Here is a 20,409-nt window from a genome sequence, read left to right on the forward strand (position 1 = left end):
GTTTCATAGAATACATGGGGGCGAAACATGTTTGAAAGTGTTTCCAATTATGCTCCTCAAAACCTACTCACAGGAGAGGCTGTGAGCCACTCGTGGGTATCGAGAGGGTTATCCCCTCCCCAGCCTTAAGGTACTTACCAAGGAGTCGCTCACGACTAGCACCACGTTAGGTGCCTTGCGACAGGCAGGAGCTGCTGCCCTACTCTGCCCATCTGCCCCGAGGCCCGATGTCGCCATCGTGGAAAATGCTACCATTGACACCCACAGCAGCAACATCGCGGGTGGCGGTTTTGAGAGACCAGCTTTCGGTCCCTGGGGCTGCCTTCTCACTCTCGGAATTCGTTCCAATGTAGGCAGGGCGGGTCTCGTCGTAGTTTAGCGCTTCATCCAAGGAACTACATTTCCCATAGGGCCGGGAATCTGCACATGCGCAGAAGCGTCATCTCCTGTTTTACCTCTCATTAAGACCTTTTCATCAATTACCGAGCGATTTGCAATCCAACCACTTCCAGTCACATGAGCGATGCCTGGGAAATACGCATGCGCTCTGGTTCGGAACTTGGCGTTTGTAGGAGAGACGCGTCTGTCCCAGGTGGGTTCGTGTTTCTGTCGTTTTTGCAGAAGTTGGTGTCGGTAAGCGGTTGAGATGGTACCTACGGAGAGAAAGGATCAGGGGCTATGATTACTTGTGCTACGTTGGACAAGCGTTCGAAGTGGTGAGCGAGAGCATGATGGTGAGGTGGCGATTCGTCTGTCACTTAAGTTGGATGGGGCGGTTCCTTGTCTCTGACTGGACCGCCTGAGGTGCGGTATGGATATCTGGATTACTCCAAGGAAATTTCTAGCGTATCTCATCTTATTGCCTCTTTTTGCCTCTATGGTCAGGATTTATTGTGCTCCTGAGGGGTGAGGAGCGAGGCCTGGTAAGAAGTTTCAGGTTCTAGGCGGGGAAAAGCTAAGGTGCCCTCTGCCTTCACAGTGCCTAGGACAGGAGTAGAACAGGATTTCAGTAGAAGAAATGTTGAGCTGTGATGTGTTCGAATAATTGGCGTAGATTCTGAATACAATTGTTTTGCTGCTGAAAAACCACTTGTCCCTTTTGATTGTTGAACCCCTTTGGAGAAGTCTGGAAGAAGTCGATTTCTGTCCCAGAGCCGTCTTTCTGTTTTCATTATCATAATATCTAAACACTGAGCTTAGAAAGGTTACTCAAGTTTACACAGGGAGCCAGTCAAAGTAGGGCTTGAATTCCAGAAGTCTGTGCCCTAACTCACTGCAATATTCTATCTCCAGTTAATTACAAAGTGTCAGGACAGTCTGTTGAGCTTAATCTCTATTAGTGCAGTAGAGTTGTTAATCAAGCAGTATGCTTGATCTGTGAGAGCATACAGAAATATAAGCAGTAATCCTGGTCAAGAAGGAATTTTGACTTCAGGGAAGCAAAACTAACGTACATGAAATAATAGCAAAGCATGGAGGGTATTATACAGGTGGGCCCCCTCTTGATCAGGATATATTTCAGAAATTTGTTTTGAGTTAATATGGGATGTAGAACACATTTTACGATAGAAATGATTTTGACTGACATTAAGATTCATAAGAATATTTAATTTATATGGTATCTGTGGCACAGTACTGTTTCTGTGAACTGTATTTACTTTCTATGACCTTGTTTTCACAAGTCAGGATGACAGAAACTCATCATTTTTTTTTTCTTCTTTACCCTCTCTTCCATCCTTGGCAGTGTCAAAGGGGGAGCAGGTGCTGAAGTGGATTGAAGCAAGACAGATATTTAGAGCCTTAGAAACCATAGTGGTGGAAGAACCTAAGAGGCTTCTAGTCCTACTTCCCATCTGACGTTCAGTTTGGCCTATAACAATCCTGTTGAGTGGATTGTTCGGCTTGTATTTTTTTCATTTCTGTGAAGGGTGGCATACTTTCCTTGAGCAGCACATTGCAGTGAACCCATATGGGTCTAATTATTAAAAGTTCTTAATATAAGTCAGTCTCCCTGATTTTATTAGTATATTCTCTTCACTTTTACATAAGTAAGCCTTTTTTTTTCATCAACCCTTCTTCTTCCTTCCCCACCAATTATTTTTTTCCAGGCTTTATCCAGTTCCTGCAAGTAGTTCTCATATAATTTCAGGTTTCTTCATTGTTTTGATCACTGTTTTCTGAACCTGAAGCGTTTTTGTTAGCCAGCAGCTTGTCGGAAAAGATACCTTTGAGCAGAGTATTTACATCTCTGTGTGTGCACACATGTATGTGTATGTGTATTGCAGTAAGGGTAGGGGCTCCATTACATACATGTATGTTTAAGCCATCAGTTAAAGATCTGTAAGTTAGGGATTGCTTATTTTAGTGAAATACTTACCCCTGAAGTTCAGAAAGATCTTTTATTGAAAACTCTTGGTCTAAATTTTGATTCTCTGTATTTTTTTGGATGTCCAAAATACTAGCAGCATTATATTCTGCCTTAGGAAAAGAAATATAAGTGTGCAGTTTGTGACTATATGGAATAAATTCAGTATCCTCTTCACCCTCCTTGATTCTGTGCATATTTATTGATTCTCTGCAAGTATTAGGGGCTGTAGGGAATAAAAGAAAATAATAGAAACAGTGTTTGCTCCCCAGGAAATTCCACCCGAGTTTTGGGAAACTGGTAGATACACCTGTGTACACACACCTGTACATTTACTGATAGTGTAAAGTAGCAAAATGTACAGTTAACTGATAAATAAACAAATAAGAAAACTCCCTCAAAATATCCCAAATTGTACTTTGCAGAAGCCTAGTGTGCTTCAGATGTTATTGGTGTTAATTGAAACAAATATTCCATGGTCACATTAAGTTTCAGAATTGCTGCATTTAACTATCATTAGGTCTTTACTATAAGAATTCTCAGCCTTAAAATGCTAATATACATTGTGAAGAGCCTTCAATTGTGAGTTTAATTGAATTATATGTATGTACACATAATGTGCAGTATTCACAATCTGTTAAACCATTCATGAACACCTCTAATATTCCTTGGAATCTAATTTTGGAGTAAGTGTTATAAGTAGAGACTGTTGTGAGATTGGTCTGGAAGACTTTATGTTTGACACTTTAATTTGATCTTGATTTATATAGAGAAACAAAAACAGACAGTCTGAATAGGAGGAGCAAACATGTAGAGGTGGGAAGCACTGAGGGATGATGAAAAAAGTAATGTGAGTTAATATCCAAAAGGAGTTTCTTGCCGTCCCCCCTTTGTGGGACATGACTCCCAAGGGTGTAAATGTCTCTGGCAGTGTTGGACAGAACTCCTGAGATGAGCTGGGACCATGCATCATGGGCTTGAGAAAGCTTTCTTGCCCAAAAGGAGGAAGAGAGAAATGAGACAAAACAAAATTTCAGTGGCTGAGAGATTTCAAACAGAGTTGAGAGGTTATCCTGGAGATTATTCTTATGCATTACTTAGATATCCCTTTTTAGATTATGGTATTGGAATGGTTGGAGGGAAGTACCTGAAACTGTTGAGCTGTGTTTCAGTAGCCTTGGTTCTTTTTTTTTTTTTTTTTTCAATATTTTTGTTGTAAACAAAAACAAACATACATTCTTGACATGATTACAATCAGTGGCTCACAATATCATCACACAGTTGTGTATTCATCACCATAATCCTTTTTTTGAACATTTGCAACTCTTCGGCAAAAGAAATACAAAAGAAAAAAGAAAACACTCATACATACCATACCCTGTACCCCTCCCTCTCATTGACCACTAGTATTTCAATTACTCAATTTATTTTAACTTTAGTTCCCCCTATTATTTGTTTATTCTTATCCATATTTTTTACTCATCTCTCCGTACTGTAGATAAAAGGAGCATCAGACACAAGGTTTTCACAATTACACAATCACATTGCAAAAGCTGTATCATTATACATCATTTTCAAGAAACATGGCTACTGAAACACAGCTCTACAGTTTTAGGTACTTCCCTCTAGCCACTCGAATACACCATAAACTAAAAAGGGGATATCTATATAATGTATAAGAATAACCTGCAGTATAACCTCTTGACCCTGTTTGAAATCTCTCAGCCACTGACACTTCATTTTGTCTCATTTCTCTCTTCCCCCTTTTGGTCAAGGTTTTCTCAATCCTTTGATGCCAAGTCCCACCTCATTCTAGGAGTTCTGTCCCACGTTGCCAGAAAGCTTTACACCCCTGGGAGCATGTTCCATGTAGTGGGGTGAGGGCAGTGAGTTCGCTTGCCATGTCAGCTGAGACAGAGAGAGAAGCCACATCTGAGCAACAAAAGAGGTTCTCTGGTGGTGACTCTTAGGCCTAATTTTAAGCAGGCTTAGCCTATCCTTTGTGGGAATATGTTTCATGGGGACAAACCCCAAAATTGAGGACTAGGCCTATTGATTTTGTTGTCCCCACTGCTTGTGAGAATATCAGGAATTCTCCAAATGGTTAAGTTGAATTTCCCCTCTTATTTCCCTTTCCCCCAAGGAGATTTTGCAAATACTTCTTTATTCACTTTAGAATAATTAACTTAGTTAAATTAGGAAATGCACTAGTCAAAATATAAATTTTGTACCAAATAAAAATTTCTTGCTGTAGCCTCAGAAGTTGAAGTTTTAAAATATGAATGGGCATCTATTTTTGACACCCTGCAATATTGACATTTCTTTGTTCTTTCTCATGCAAAACCATTTTTTAATTTGTACATTTAGTCACTATCATTGTACACTCAAGGCATTCCTAGATTATACCATCTCAGTCTTTACTGTCTATCTTTCCTTCTGGTTTCATATGTGCCCCCAGCCCTCCTCCTGCTATCATTCTCACATTCACCTTCATTCAGTGTACTTACATTATTGTGCTACAGTCAGGTAATATTGTGCTATCCATTTCTGAATTTTTACAATCAGTCCTGTTGCACAATTTATCCCTTCAGCTCCAATCTCTATGCTATTTCTATCTCCTGATAACCTCTTTTCTTAACTGAAATTCTCAAAGTTCCCTCATTAATGTTAGTTCATATCACTGACACCATATGGTATTTGTCTTTTTGCTTCTGTCTAATTTCACTCAGCATAATGCCCTCAAGGTCCATCCACATTGTTGCATACTTCTTGACTTTGTTCTGTCTTTACAGCTGCATAATACTCCATCGTATGTATATACCATGGCTTGTTTAGCCATTCTGCTGTTGATGGACATTTGGGCTGTTTCCATCTCTTAGCAATTGTAAATAATGCTGCTGTAAATATTGGTGTGAAATGTCCATTTGTGTCCTTGCCCTCATGTCCTCTCAGTAGATACCTAGCAATGGTATTGCTGGGTCATATGGCAGTTCTATACTTAGCCTCCTGAGGAACCACCAAACTGCCTTCCTCAGTGGTTCTACCGTTTTACATTTCCACCAACAGTGGGTAGGTGTGCCTCTTTCTCCACATCCTCTCCAGCACTTGTTGTTTTCTGTTTTGTTTTTTTGTTTGATAATGGTCATTGTAGTGGGTGTGAGATGATATCTCATTGTGGTTTTGATTTGCGTTTCCCTAGTAGCCAGGGAAGTTGAGCATCTTTTCATGTGCCTTTTAACCGTTTGTATTTTCTCTTCTGGGAAGTGTTTGTTCATATCGTTTGCCCATTTTTTAATTAGGTTGTTTGTGTTTTTGTTGTTGAGTTGAAGAATCTGTATATATTCTGGATACTAGACCCTTATCTGATGTCATTTCTAAATATTGTTTCCTATTGTGTAGGCTGCCTTTTTACTTTCTTGACAGAGTTCTTTGATGCAGAAAAGTGTTTAATTTTGAGGAATTCCCATTTATTTGTTTCTTTCTTCAATGCTTGTGCTTTGGGCGTAAGATCTAGGAAACCGCCTCCTACTATAAGTTTTATAAGGTATTTCCCTACATTTTCTTCCAAAAGTTTTATGGTCTTAGTTCTAATGGTTAGGTCTTTGATCCATTTTGAGTTGATTTTTGTATAGGGTGTGAGATATAGATCCTCTTTCATTCTTTTGCATGTGTATATACAGTTCTCCAGTCACCATTTATTGAAGTGACTTCTGTCCCAGGTGAGTTGGCTTGACTGCCTTATCAAAGATCAATTATCCATAGATGAGAGGGTCTATATTTGAACACTCTATTCTATTCTTTTGGTCAGTATATCTATCTTTATGCCAGTACCATGCTGTTTTGACCACTGTAGCTTCATAATATGCCTTAAAGTCAGGTAGTGTGAGACCTGTGAATTCATTTTTCTTTATCAAGATATTTATAGCTATTTGGGGTACTCTGCCCTTCCAAATAAATTTTGTTATTGGTTTTTCTATTTCTGCAAAGTAGGTTTTGGGGATTTTTAATTGGTATTGCATTGAATCTATAAATAATTTTAGGTAGAATTGACATTTTAACTATATTTAGAACAGTATGCTCTTTCATTTATTTAGGTCTTCTGTGATTTCTTTTAGTAATTTCTTATAGTTTTCTTTGTATAGGTCTTTTGCCTCCTTAGTTAAATTTATTCCTAAATATTTTATTCTTTTGGTTGCAATTGTTAATGGAATTTTTGCCTTGATTTCCTCCTCAAATTGCTCATGATTAGTGTATAGAAACACTACAGATTTTTGAGTGTCGATCGTGTAACCTGCCACTTTGCTGTACTCATTTATTAGCTCTAGTAGTTTTGCTGTCGGTTTTTCAGGGTTTTTGACATATAGTATCATATCATCTGCAAACAGTGAGAGTTTTACTTTTTCCTTTCTAATTTTGATGACTTATATATTTTTTTCTTATCTAATTACTCTGGCTAGAACCCCCAATACAATGTTGAATAACAGTGGTGACAGTGGACATCTTTGTCTTGTTCCTGATCTTAGGGGAAAAGCTTTCAGTATTTCCCCATTGAAGATGATGGGTCTTTCATATATTCCCTTTATCATGTTGAGGAAGTTTCCTTCTTTTCCTATCCTTTAAAGTGTTTTCATCAATAAAGGATGTTGAATTTTGTCACATGCCTTTTCTGCATCAATTGAGATGATCATGTGGTTTTTCTGCTTTGATTTGTTGATATGGTGTATTACATTAATTGATTTTCCTATGTTGAACCATCCTTGCATACCTGGAATAAATCCCACTTGGTCATGGTGTATAATTCTTTTAATGTGTTGCTGGATTTGATTTGTAAGAATTTTGTTAAGGATTTTTGCATCTGTATTCATTAGAGAGAGATATTGGTCTGTAATTTTCTTTTTTCTAGTATCTTTATCTGGCTTTGGTATGAGGGTGATGTTGCCTTTATAGAATGAGTTATGCAGCCTTCCCTCCTCTTAAGTTTTTTTGCAGAGTTTGAGCAGGATTGGTACTAATTCTTTCTTGAATGCTTAGTCTATAGAATTCATATGTGAAACCATCTGGTTCTGGACTTTCTTTTTTGGGTGCTTCTTGATGACTGATTCAGTTTCTTTGCTTGTGATTGGTTTGTTGAGGTTATCTGTTTCTTCTTGAGTCAGTGTTGGTTGTTCATGCCTTTCTAGGAAGTTGTCCATTTCAGCTACGTTGTCTAGTTCATTAGCATAAAGTTGCTCATAATATCCTCTCATTACCTACTTTATTTCTGTGGGGTTAGTGATTATGTCCCTTCTTCCATTCCTTATTTTATTTATTTGCGTGCTCTTTTTTCTTTTTGTCAAGCTTGCTAGGGGTCCATCAATTTTATTGATTTTCTCAAAGAACCAACTTCTGGTTTTGTTGATTCTCTCGATTGTTTTAGGTTTCATTTATTTCTACTCCAATCTTCGTTATTTCTTTCCTTTTACTTGTTTTGGGGTTAGTTTGCTGTTCTTTTGCTAGTTCTTCCAAATTAACAGTTAATTCCTTAATTTTTCTATTTCTTTTTTTTTTTTGATATACGCATTTAAGGCAGTAAGTTTCCCTCTTAGCACTGCCTTTCCTTCATCCCATAAATTCTGATATGTTGTGTTTACATTTTCATTTGCGTCGAGATATTTACTGATTTTTCTTGTAATTTTTTTCCTTGACCCGCTGGTTGTTTAAGAGTGTGTTGTTTAACCTCCATATATTTGTGAATTTTCTGGCCCTCTGCCTGTTGATTTCCAACTTCATCTTTTATAACCCGAGAAGGAATTTTGTATGATTTCAGTCTTTTTAAATTTACTGAGACTAGCTTTGTGACCTTGTATATGGTGTATCCTTGAGAATGATCCATGAGCACTTGAGAGAAAGGTATATCCTGCTGTTGTGGGGTGTGGTGTTCTATAAATGTCTGTTAAGTCTGGTTCGCTTATTGTATTATTAAAATTCTATGTTTTTTTTTTTATTGATTCTCTGTCTAGATGTTCCATCCATTGATGAGAGTGAGGAATTGAAGTCTCCAACTATTATTGTAGAGGTGTCTATTTCTTTTTCCAGTGTTTGCCTCATGTATTTTGGAGCACTTTGGCTTGGTGCATAAATATTTATGATTGTTATGTCTTCTTGTTGAATTGTTCCTTTTATTAATACATAGTGCCCTTCTTTGTCTCTTTTAATTGTTTTACATTTGAAGTTTAATTTGGCGGATATTAGTATAGCTACCTCTGCTCTTTTCTGATTGTTTTGCATGAAATATCTTTTCCCAACCTTTCATTTTCAGCCTATTTTTGTCCTTGAGTCTAAAATGAGTTTGTTGTAGACAGCATATAGATGGGTCCTGTTTTTTAATCCATTCTGCTAGTCTGAGTCTTTTGATTGGGGAGTTTAACTCGTTAACATTTATTTTTTTTAAATATTAATTACCATCTATTTTCAGCACCCTGCAAACATTTATTGTTATTACTGTAAAGGCAGTACTTTCTTCTACCATTTTGCCTTTTTTTTTATATGTCATATTTAATTTTTTTCTCTTTTTATCTTTACTGATACTCTTCATTTCTACACTCTTCTCCTCACCTCTCTCTCTCCTGTCTTTTCCTATCTGCCTGCAGTGCTCCCTTTAGTGTTTCTTTCAGAGCTGTTCTCTTGGTCATAATTCTCTCAGTGATTGTTTGTCTGGAAATGTTTTTATTTCCACCTCATTTTTGAAGGACGATTTTGCTGAGTATAGAATTCTTGGTTGGCAGTTTTTCTCTTTTAGAATCTGAAATATATCATACCAGTGTCTTCTTGCCTCCATGGTTTCTGCTGAGAAATCTGTACATAGTCTTATTGGGCTTCCCTTGTATGTGATGGATTGCTTTTCTTTTGTTACTTTCAAAATTCTGTGTCTTTGACATATGACAGTCTGATTAGTAAGTGTCTTGGAGTGTGTCTATTTGGATCTATTCTGTTTGGGGCACGCTGCACTTCTTTGATCTGTAATTTTATGTTTTTTGAGAGAGATGGGAAATTTTCAGTGATAATTTCCTCCATTAGTCTTCTCCTCCTTTTCCCTTCTCTTCTCGTACTGCAACACCCACAACACTTATATTTGTGCACTTCATGTTGTCATTCAATTCCCTGAGTCCCTGCTAATATTTTTCCACTCTTTTCCCTATATTTTCTTTAGTATGTTGGATTTCAGATGTCCAGTCCTCCAGTTCAGTAATCCTTTCTTTTTCCTCTTCAAATCTAATGTTGTAGGTTTCCAATTTTTTTTCATCTCTTCTACTGTGCCTTTCACTCCCATAAGTTCTGCGATTTGTTTTTTCAGACTTTTGATTTCTTCTTTTTGTTCACCGATTGCCTTCTTTATATCCTCCTTTGTATCCTCAAATCAACTCATTGATTTGATTTTTGATGAGGTTTTCCATGTCTGTTTGAACATCCTGAATTAGTTGTTTCAAGTCCCATATCTCATTTGGATTGTTGGTTTGTTCCTTTGACTGGGCCATAGCTTCAATTTTCCTAGTATGACTTGTTATTTTTTGCTTTTGTCCTGACATTTGATTTCCTGAATTAGTTTATTCTGGAGATAGGTTTCACTCTTTTAGCTAGGATTTTTCTGCTGGATGGATTTTTATGTGTTCTTTGACACACAGGTCACTCTAGCCCTCTAGCATAGGTTTTGTTTAACAGTTCAGAATTTTTCAGTTTTGTTTCTTGTTTTTCTGTTTCTTCCCCTGCCTATATGGAGCCTTTTTTTTTTTTTTTCTCTTTTTTTAAGGAGGGTCTACTTAGATGTTATTGACCCCAGTCAGATTTTCCCAGACCAGACTGGTCTCCTTTCAGGAGAAAAAAGTTACCTGCATCAATTTTCCTTGAGAGTGAGACCCAGCAGATTGTCAGACTTTCCTATGAAGCCTCTAGACTCTGTGTTTTCCGTATCCTGCCCAGTATGTGGTGCTTGTCTGCCTGTAGTTTCCCACCAGTATAAAGGGATGTGGTGCCTTTAACTTCAGCAGTTCAGTCCCTGTTGGGGGCTTGGTTGATAGAGAAGAGAGGTTGTAGGCGGCTTTAATTGCTTCAGTTTTCCAGTCCCAGGGGTCTGAATTACTTGAGGGAGGGATTCCACATGAGCTGGGCCCCACCCCTCTCCTGAGGAAGGCAAAGTGTCCAGGGAATTAACTCCTTTCACCTGACCAGCCTCTTTGTCTCTCAGACAAGCTTAATTCTGCCCTTGCCTGGGGCAGTTGGAGCCCAAGAAGCTTTGAAGTTCTGTCTAATGAGTTAAGTAGTAGAAACAAAGCGAAAAGAAAAAAAACCTTTTCAGAGCAGGACCCCTGTTCCTGGGTTTTGTTAATCAAGAGTTTAGGTTGGTTTGTTGCTCTGTGTATCTCCAGGTTCTATGTGCCCCTCCCCCCCTTTTTTTAGGGTCCAGCCCTTTTCAAGTATTTTGTGCTGTCCAATTCAAAAAGCCTCTGTTTTTGTTTTTGTTTTTGTTTTCTGTCAGCCCTGCCCTGTCCGTGCTGGGCAAAAACTCCTGTACCTTTAGCTCTTATTTCAGGTTTATCTGAACTGGGAGCCTATTTTCAGTAGTCAGAATTTGGTAATTAATTCTGTAATTGGAGTTTGGTTGAGCTAAGCCCCTGCTGCTAGTAAAGTCTCTTTCCTTTCCCCTTGGAGAACCAGGCTGCAATGCCCCTGGGGGAAGGGTGCTGGCCTCTGATACTTGGGGGACTTAAAACAGTTCTATGTGGGATCACAGCTGGTCTAGCTTGTCCAGACTAGTGTACGCTGTGTGTCCGGTCACTGATGTGGCCCCAGCAGTTGCTCTGTACTGTTCCTGGCCATTTACTAGCCGCTCTGGTTGATGAACTTAATTCCACACCTCACTAAGCTGCCATCTTGGAACCGACTCCCAACCTTGATTCTTGAAGATGATTTTATAAAGATATAGCTTTTACAATGTGACTGTGTGATTGTGAAAAGCATGTGTCTGATGCTCCTTTTATCCAGGGTATGGATAGATGAGTGAAAAAAATGGATAAAAAAATAAATAAATAATAGGGGGAAAAGGGGTAAAATAAATTGGGTAGGTTGAAATACTAGTGGTCAATGAGAGGGAGGCATAAGGGGTATGGGATGTATGAGTTTTTTTTTTCTTTTTATTTCTTTTTCTGGAAATGTTCTAAAATTATCATGGTGATGAATACGCAACTATGTGATGATACTGTGAGCCATTGATTGTACACCTAATATGGACTGTATGTGTGTGAAGATTTGCCAATAAATTTTTTTTTTTTTAAAGTTTCTTCTTTTATCATGCCATCAAATTGAGAATTAGTACGTTTTGGTGGTGTGGAAATATTTTTGAGTTAGCTTTGAAAGCTGGAAAGTCATCAGCTTTTAATTGAATACAATATTACTCAATAGGTGTTGGATATATAAAGAGCTCCAAAGATATAATACCTGTATTTAGGGATTTATTGAATTTGGGAGACAGGAGACATCTATATAGAGAAATAAAAAACAGTTATTAAGTTCCCTCTGATAGCTCAGCTAATAAGTGTTTCAGCGGTTTAGAGGAGGGAGTGGTCCCTGTTGCAGGCTTTATATATTTGTGTAATGACTTGTTTGAAGAGAATCCTCATGTTTTATGGTAGCTGTCTTTTGAGCAACACAGGCAGGAAAGTTACTTCTTGAGAGAGCAGGAATGAAGGAGATTGAGGATTTTAAATATAGGGAAAATTTAAAATAGCCACTGTGGAGTAGGAGTGGCAAAAAAGATCTAAAATTGTTTGAGAGGTGGCACTAAATAATGAGAACAGAACTCATATCTATTGTTCAGGCACTCCATATATATCTCTCTCTCTATATATCTTAAGCTGGTGGGTAGATATGGTGCAGTAAAGGAGCTGACAGAATTTGGGGTATTTTATAAGAATGGAGTTGAAGTTGTTGAACAATAAATTAGGATCAGGTTGATGGGCCTGTCTGGATAGCTCATTTAAACAGTCGAAACACAGGGCACCCAGAATAAAAATGAGATCCTTTAATCCTGTTTGGCTTCATATAATACCAGGATACATTCTAGAATATATTAAGCAGATAATCAAAAAGTATCGGCAAAGTCCCTTGAGGGATGGGAGAAAAATTATGTAACTCTTAAACTCACCGGGGAACCCCCGATACTGGGTCAAATATTAGGGATGCCCAAATCAATAGACCAAGCCCTTGATCTTGAGCCTTGCTCTTGTGAAGCTTATGTATGTGGCGGAGAAGCTTAGCCTACCTATAGGTGTGCATGAGTTACTTCTGGAGACCTCTTTTGTTGCTCAGGAAGTGACCTCACCCTTTCTAAGCCCAGCTCTGCAGGTGAAATCAATCCCCTCCTCCCGTGTGAGACATGACATCCATGGGTGAAAATCTCCCTAGAGGTGTGGGAAATGACTACCAGGGATGAGTCTGGCCCTGGCACTATGGGATCAACAATGCCATGCTGAACAAAGAGGGGAAAAGAAGTGTAACAAATACACTTCTTTTGTGTATTTTGTGGCTGAAAGAGTTCAAATGAGCCAAGAGGCTACTTTAGAGGTCATTCTTATGCAAGCTTCAGTTAGACATTCCTACCTATCATAACTTGCCAAACCCAACCAAAACCATTCCGGTCAATCCTAAAGAACACCAGGGGCAATATTAAGATTCTACAAAGGTTCCGTGCTCTAGGGTAACTTTCCAGAAACCTACAACCTCCAAATGGGTACCTGAACAAGGTAAGTCCTGAAACCTAGAGGGGTCCAGAATATCAGCTAGTTCCATCTCCCTACCCATATAATTGACAGCCCCTTCCAACATGAAAAAGTTAGAATGGCCATAGTCCAAATACCCCTAAAGAGTCAGAGAAAGATCAGAGATGTTGGTGGATTTATACAGAGAAGGTAGGGTTTAACAAACAAGTATGATTGCTGAAACATTGGAACATAGGAATAAAAATAAATAATAGGGGGAACAAATGTTAAAATAAATTCAGTTTGAAATAGTGGTAAATGAAAGCAAGGGGTAAGGGGTATGGTACGTATAGTTTTTTTTTCTCCATTATCATTTTATTTCTTTTTCTGTTGTCTTTTTATTTCTTTTTCTAAATCATTGCAAATGTACTAAGAAATGATGATATATGCAACTATGTGATGATATTAAGAATTACTGATTATATATGTAGAATGGAATGATAATTTAATGTTTTGTTTGTTAATTTTTTTTGATTAATAAAAAAACTTAAAAAAATAAACTCCCTTTAAAATAAAAAAAGAAACATTATATTGATATTTCTTTTAATTTCCAGTATCATAGAGCAGTTAGAAGTAAAACCCTAAAATTGTGTTGTGGAAATGTAACCGAAACCGAACTCTGAAATCTGTTCTACAAGTAACTTTGCCATGTGCTTTGAAATTTATTGCTTTTTTGCATGTATGTTATTTTTCACAAAAAAGAAAAATACAGTTTTATTGAGATGTATGTCACATATCATGTATTTCACCCATTTAATATGTACAATTCAGTAGTTTTTAGTATATTCACAGATATATATATAACCATTACGAAGTCAATTTTAAAACATTTTCATTACTTCAAAAAAGAAACCCAGTTCCCTTGTACCCTTTAGCTACCTTCCTCATATCTCCCTATCCCTCAACCTCTAACCTGCCAGTTTAATTAACCACTACTCTACTTTCTTTCTTTATAGATATCCCTATTCTGAATTCCGTATGAATGGAATCAAATAGTATGTTGTCTTTTGTGAGTGAATGGCTTCTTTCATGTAACATAATGTTTGCAAGGTTCATCCACATTGTAGTATATATCAGTGCTTCACTCCTTTTTTATGCTTGGATAATCCATTGTGATACACTACATTTTGTTTATCCATTTGCCTGTTGATGGGTATTTAGGTTGTTTCCGCCCTTTACTTTTTGTAAATAATGCTGCTATGAACATTTTTTGTACAAGTTTTTGTGAGGACATATGTTTTTCATTTCTCTTAGGTATATATATCTCTGAGAGTAGAATTGCTGGGGAAATATAGTAACTCTGTTTAGTCATTTGAGAAGCTAACAAACTTCTTCAAGCAGATTCACCGTTTTATATCCCTATCAGCAGTACATGAAGGTTCTGATTTCTCTGCATCATTGCCAATACTTGTTGTTATATTTTTTTTTTATTCTAACCATCCTAGCTGTTGTGAAGTTGCAGCTCATTGTGGCTTTGATTTGCATTTCCCTGATGACTAATGATATTGAACATTTTTAAATGTGCTTATTGACAATTTGCATATCTTCCTTGGAGAAATGTCAGTTCAAGTCTTTTGTCCATTTTCATTGGGTGATTTATCATTTTATTATTGAGTTGTAATAGTCCTTTGTATATTCTGGATACAAGTTCATTATCAGATATATGATTTTCAAAAATTCCTCCCATTCTGTGAGTTTTCATTTTGTTGATAATGTCCTTTGAAAAACAAAATTTTAAAATTTGATGAAGCTAGTTTATTTTGTCTTTTATTGCTTGTGCTTTTGGTGTCATATCTAAAAATCCATCACCAAATCTAAGGCATAAAAATGTATATATTTGATTTCTTCTAGAAGTGTTATGGTTTGCCTCTGACATTTAGGTTGCTGATCAGCTTGAAGTTAATTTTGTATATCATGAAGTAGGGGTCCAACTTCATTCTTTTGTATGTAGGTATCCAACTTTTTAGCACTATTTGCTGAGGTATTCTTTCTCCTTTGAATGGTCTTGACACTCTTGTTGAAAGTCAGTTGATGATAGATATATGGGTTTATTTCTATATATCTATCCTTGTTCCAGTACAATAATTTCTTAATTACCATTGCTTTGTAATAAGTTTTGAAATTCAGAAGTATAAATCCTTCTACTTTGTTCTCTCTCAGGATTGTTTTGGGTATTCAGGGTCCCTTGCAATTCCATGTGAGTTTTTTGACTCAATTTGTCAATTTCTACAAAGAGGTCAACTGTTATTCTGATAGGGATTGTGAATCTGTAGATCAGTATTTTAGGAGGTATTGCCATCTTAAAAATGTTAAGCCTTCCAGTTCATGAACATAAAATGCTTTCCTGTGTCATAGCTTTCTTAATTTATTCTGAGTAGATTTCTTAATTTCTTCAACACTGTTTTGTAGTTTTTATCTCTTTTGTTAAATTTATTCCTAAGTATTTTTTTTCTTTTTGATACTATTGTGAGTGGAATTATTTTTGGGTTGTTTATTGCAAGTGTATAGGAACACAATTTATCTTGTATACTGGTTTTGTATTGTGTAACCTGCTGAACTCATTTATTAGTTCTAATTGTTCTTTAATGGATTCTTTAAGATTTTCTAAAAACAGTGTCATCTGATGGTAGAGATAGTTTTATATCTACCTTTCTAATTTGCATGCCTTTTATTTCATTCTCTTGCCTAATTGCCCTGGCTAGAACCTCTATTACAATGTAGAATAGAAGTAATGAGAGAGGACATCTTTCTCTTGTTCCTGATAGGGATCTAATCTCTTACTGTTATGTACAATGTTAGCTATGGGTTTTTCATAAATGCCCTTTATAAGGTTGAAGAGGTTTCCTTCTTTTTGTTTTTGTTTATCTTGAAACTGTTTCTATTCTTTTTTTAATTTGTACATCTCTTGCTTTTGGATGTAAATGTTTCTTTTTACCCCCCTTTATTTGTCCATAGTAGTGCTCATCATCATTGATGTCTTGCTCTGTCTAGTCTGCAGGCTTTTCTATCAAAGAAAACTTTGGCTTGTGAAGTTTAATGTGAAATCAATATCAAAGTTTCTTGCTATTCCAGTCAAGATTTGTAAACTTCAAAAAATTCTTCTGAAGTTTGTACCTATAATTTTATACCAAAATAATTTCAGTTAAGCTAGGAGTTTCTAAAATAGGCATGTAAAAGTTGTTCCTTTAAATATATAGTTATTATAACTAGGTAAAAGTCTCTTTCCAGCCTATTCCGGGAATTAGGCTCTGGCTGCATGTAATTTGATTTTATGAACTCTTAATTTTTATATTATTTTGAATGCCAACATTTTTAAGTCAAAGAATTATTTTTTTATTCCCTAACTTCCCTAAGATGTGCTTATATCTTGTGCTTATATCTCAGCATGGTTGGATATAAAATGATCTATCTTTTGGTTCATTTTACTGCCTCGAACATCTGGAATTTATAACTTCTCAATATTTACCCAGCTTTATTTTACCTTCCTGATGAGATTAAAGTTAAACTGAGAAGGCAAGAAATATGAAAGTTTCTTTTTTAAATATTGAATTGTGATTTAGCTTGACTTCTTGGACTTCTTTACTGGCAAATCCAGAAAATGTCATGAAGTCTTAAGATGTGTCAATTTACATAAGATTAACTTAGTATTCTTAAAATTAAAAAGACATTTTTTTCTAACAATTGAAATAACTTCATGGCAGAAATTTTGCAAAATCATCTTTTCTTTAATTGTGGACATGGTGTTTATTTCTCGTCAAAGAAAGTGATGCTCCTACAGTAATCCCTTACTGTAAAGAAAGTTAATATCCTTATTTACTTTTAAAGAAACTGGCACTAAAACAGAATGGACAAATGGCATTTTTAAATTCTTACAACAAAGTTATTAAAATTATTGTGTCTATGACTTGGGCTTATTCTACTGGGTCTTGCTTAGTGTGGACTCTGAATGAAAAGGTATGTGTTTTGAGTCCTAGTCCATAAAATAATCTGTATTTTAGCTTAGTATATAGAGGCTGAGTATAATTCAAATACAACTCAATTTCAACAAATATTTACAAATCATCTGTAATTTGTCAAATACTCTTCAGTGTGCTAAGTATGAGGCAGTAAAATAAAATAGACAAAAATCGCTGCTTACTTGGAATTTACATTCTACTGGAGTGGGAATAGATAATAAAATAAATAAATATATAATGCTTAAATAATGATAGATGTTTTGAAGAAGCAAAAAGCAGGGAAGAGAAGTGAGAGGGTATTTTGTGGCTGGTGGAGTTGGGTGGTATGGGAAGGGAAGAAGGAAATGTTGAAATTTTAATAGTGTAGCCAGGAAAAGTTTCACTGAGCAAGTGGCATTTGAGTAAAAACCTAAAGTGGTGAGGGAGTAGGTTCTGTGTATATTAGGGGAAAGAGCATTCCAGTTAGAAGGAATCACAGGTGATACTTTCAGATGGTTAAATAAGTTTGTTGAAACTTTTATGACTAGGTAGGTATTGTAGTTAACGCAGCTTTTTGTTTTGATAGAATGTCAAGCAAGGAAGTGAAGACTGCTCTAAAAAATGCTAGAGATGCAATCAGAAACAAAGAATACAAAGAAGCTTTGAAGCATTGTAAGGTAACCTGCCTTCTCTCCCCTTCCCACAATAAAATTATGTTACCCATTTACAAGCATCATCTATTTGTAACAAGTGATTCTTTTACTGTTCAAATGTAACAAAAGTAGAAAGGCCATTTTATAGAATTGTTAGAATGGTTTGGCTAATAACTCCCAATTAGCAGGACAAACTACTTCTGCCATGCCTAATTTTGTCGTTTTTTTTTTTTTTTTTTTTTTTCATTTGGTAACTTAACAAAGCCAGGTTCTAAAAGCCTGAATATGTCATCAGTATCTTTTGATATATTGTATTATGGAACACTCCTGTACCTTTAAAATTTTCTTTCTTTCATGGTATGTTGATATTCTAATTCTATTTAGTTTGTAGCTGGGAAAATCAAGATTCTATCTAAAGCTTATTTGTTTGCTGATAAGAATGTTCAGTCCAGAGGGAAAAATTTATAATGCAGGAGATATAATGGGTTGTGGTTGGAGTTAAGTCCTTAGGAAAGTGAGAGAGGATGGGATATAGAGCTTGAGTGGAGGGCCTTTGACGTGCTTTCATCTTAAGAGGAGGGATGATATTTTCAGATCCATACACTGTTAAATAAGGTTGTACATTTGGTTTGGTGAAGATAAGAGTATTTACCTCCGAAGGCTTATATTTTCTTATTGAAGTATAAACTGAGAGTTGTGTAGGAGTTGTACAGGAGGTTTGAAATGAAAGAATGTGTGATGAAATAGTTGTCATTCAAAGTGGAAAAGCAAATTTAGTATTAAAACATGGAAGGATTACCAGGCCATAGTAAGCTGTCGTTGGAGGTTTCGTGTTATTAAAGTGAAATTAGTGAGTTATGGATGGTGAGAAAGATGAGAGAAAGGCAAAGAAGTTAAGGATGTTTGCAAGGGAGTTTTGATGGTGCTGGATCATATGGTATAGGCTGGGAAAGGAGGGAAGAAAAATGAGAAGCGAGGTGATAGATATTGTAAAAAAGTGGCTGGTAATGTTCAATTGGAGAGAACATAGATTAAAAAATTGCTACCATGAGGCCATTAGAGTAATTGAACTGGGAGGATAAGAGGAGGGCAGAATAGTAGCATAGTGAAAATACAAAGTTTGGATGGCTTAATTAATACCCGGACAGTTAAGGCCACAGTACTCAATGGGTCATCAGCATGAATTTTTAAATGAAGACAGAAGTTGAGGTGGAGAGGAAGAATACTAAATGTTCACTGAAGGAAATGGGAAGTTTCTGGAAGGTTGATAGATAGGACAACAAGAAGGATATCATCAGGTGTTATAGCTGGATAGCTTGAGCTTCAAAGATATTAGTGTTTTTGAAGGACAAAGGAGTAGAAGAGGAATGTGGGTGATAAAGTGAGCAAGGAGGATCTCTTCCTCATATCCAGTTCCTGTGATATGTTGTTTTAGGAGAAAGTGGCTGCAGCATGTATCTGTAGGGAAACAGCCAAGTTTCCATTGAAATAGAACTTGCTGCAATTACCTATGTGTATAGACCAAAATGCTGATTGAGACTAAATAAATTTTTTAATAAAGAAGCATTGCATCTTATTGTATTTGCTACAGTTTGTCCAATCATTGCCTTGTCTGCCTGTATTCCTTTATAGCTCAGTAAAGCATCCCTTTAGGGAAACCTTTTCTGACTTGTGCAGACAAAGGTAGGTGCTTTTTTCTCATGCTCTCAGAGAACCTCATACCTGTTTCCACCTCAGTGTTGTAAATATTTCCTTAAAAGTCTGTTTCAGATTCTGAAAACCTGCCCATCGACAGATGGTAGCTATTTAATGATTGCTGACTATGGCATTTATGATTTGTTAAACAGTTCTGTATCAGCCCTTGTGCTTGGTGTTAAGAGTACAAGCACAAATAATGCCTAGTGACTATCTTTAGAGCTTCATTTTGGTCGTACTTCACTGTTAGACTTTTAGTCACAGCATTAATGGGTAGAATGGTGCTTGTACTGTATTTTGGTGACATATTACTAGCAATGTCCTATGGGTGCACATAAACATAATAAGCAATACATGGAAATGTTATATTTTTCTAGATGTATATAAATGCTTAAGAGGCTAATTTCACTTTAGCTACTGGTTTTATTTTTCTTTCCTTAGAACATTTGTTTTCTGCTCCAAGCTATTTATTTTTCATTAGCAAGTAGCTCTTATTTCTGAAAGCAATATTTCAACATGTAATTTTTATTCTATATGAAAGGTACTGTTTAAACATTCATCGTCACTGTTTATTTAGAACATGCTTGGTTTAGTCACATTGGGGAGAATTTACTCTCCTAGCCTATAATTTCAGTGAAAAAAATCATCTTTATAATATGGGGAAAGCATTATCATGGAAAAGGAAAACATGGGAGTTGATAAAGTGAAATGATATGGAGAATGGTTTTGTGAATTGACCCATAGTATAGAGATAAATGGGGTGGTTGGATGTTAAGAACAGTCTTACTGTTCTTTTTCTTTGTCTTCTGTATATTCTTCACCATAATCATTTTTTAGAACATTTGTATCACTCCAGAAAAGAAATAAAAAAGAAAAAAAAGAACTTATAGATACCACACCTCTTACCCTTCCATCGCACTGACCAATAATATTTCCATCTACCCAATTTATTTTACCCCTTATTTACTTTT

The 20,409-nt window shown here is 36.3% G+C and overlaps 2 protein-coding genes across 8 annotated transcripts in view; one reads left to right on the plus strand and one right to left on the minus strand.

Annotated features, from left to right (window-relative positions):
- Positions 1-596, minus strand: part of ARSK (arylsulfatase family member K) — a 44,643-nt gene extending 44,047 nt beyond the window's left edge. For 2 of the 4 annotated variants that reach the window (XR_013167068.1, XM_077139126.1), the window contains exon 1: positions 139-596. Coding sequence is in view for 1 of the 4 variants with exons in the window: in XM_077139126.1 (XP_076995241.1) it covers positions 139-276 (138 nt within the window). In the remaining 3 variants the exon portion in view is untranslated. The remainder of the gene's footprint in view (positions 1-138) is intronic. The other 2 variants (XR_013167070.1, XR_013167072.1) reach the window with 2 other exon arrangements.
- SKIC3 (SKI3 subunit of superkiller complex) overlaps positions 492-20,409 on the plus strand; it is a 116,035-nt gene continuing 96,117 nt past the window's right edge. For 3 of the 4 annotated variants that reach the window (XR_013167067.1, XM_077139123.1, XM_077139125.1), the window contains exons 1-2: positions 492-592; positions 17,677-17,767. Coding sequence is in view for 3 of the 4 variants with exons in the window: in XM_077139123.1 (XP_076995238.1) it covers positions 17,678-17,767 (90 nt within the window). In the remaining variant the exon portion in view is untranslated. The other variant, XM_077139124.1, reaches the window with a different exon arrangement.

This window comes from Tamandua tetradactyla, chromosome 21 (genome assembly GCF_023851605.1).
Source record: "Tamandua tetradactyla isolate mTamTet1 chromosome 21, mTamTet1.pri, whole genome shotgun sequence".
Classification (NCBI taxonomy): domain Eukaryota; kingdom Metazoa; phylum Chordata; class Mammalia; order Pilosa; family Myrmecophagidae; genus Tamandua; species Tamandua tetradactyla.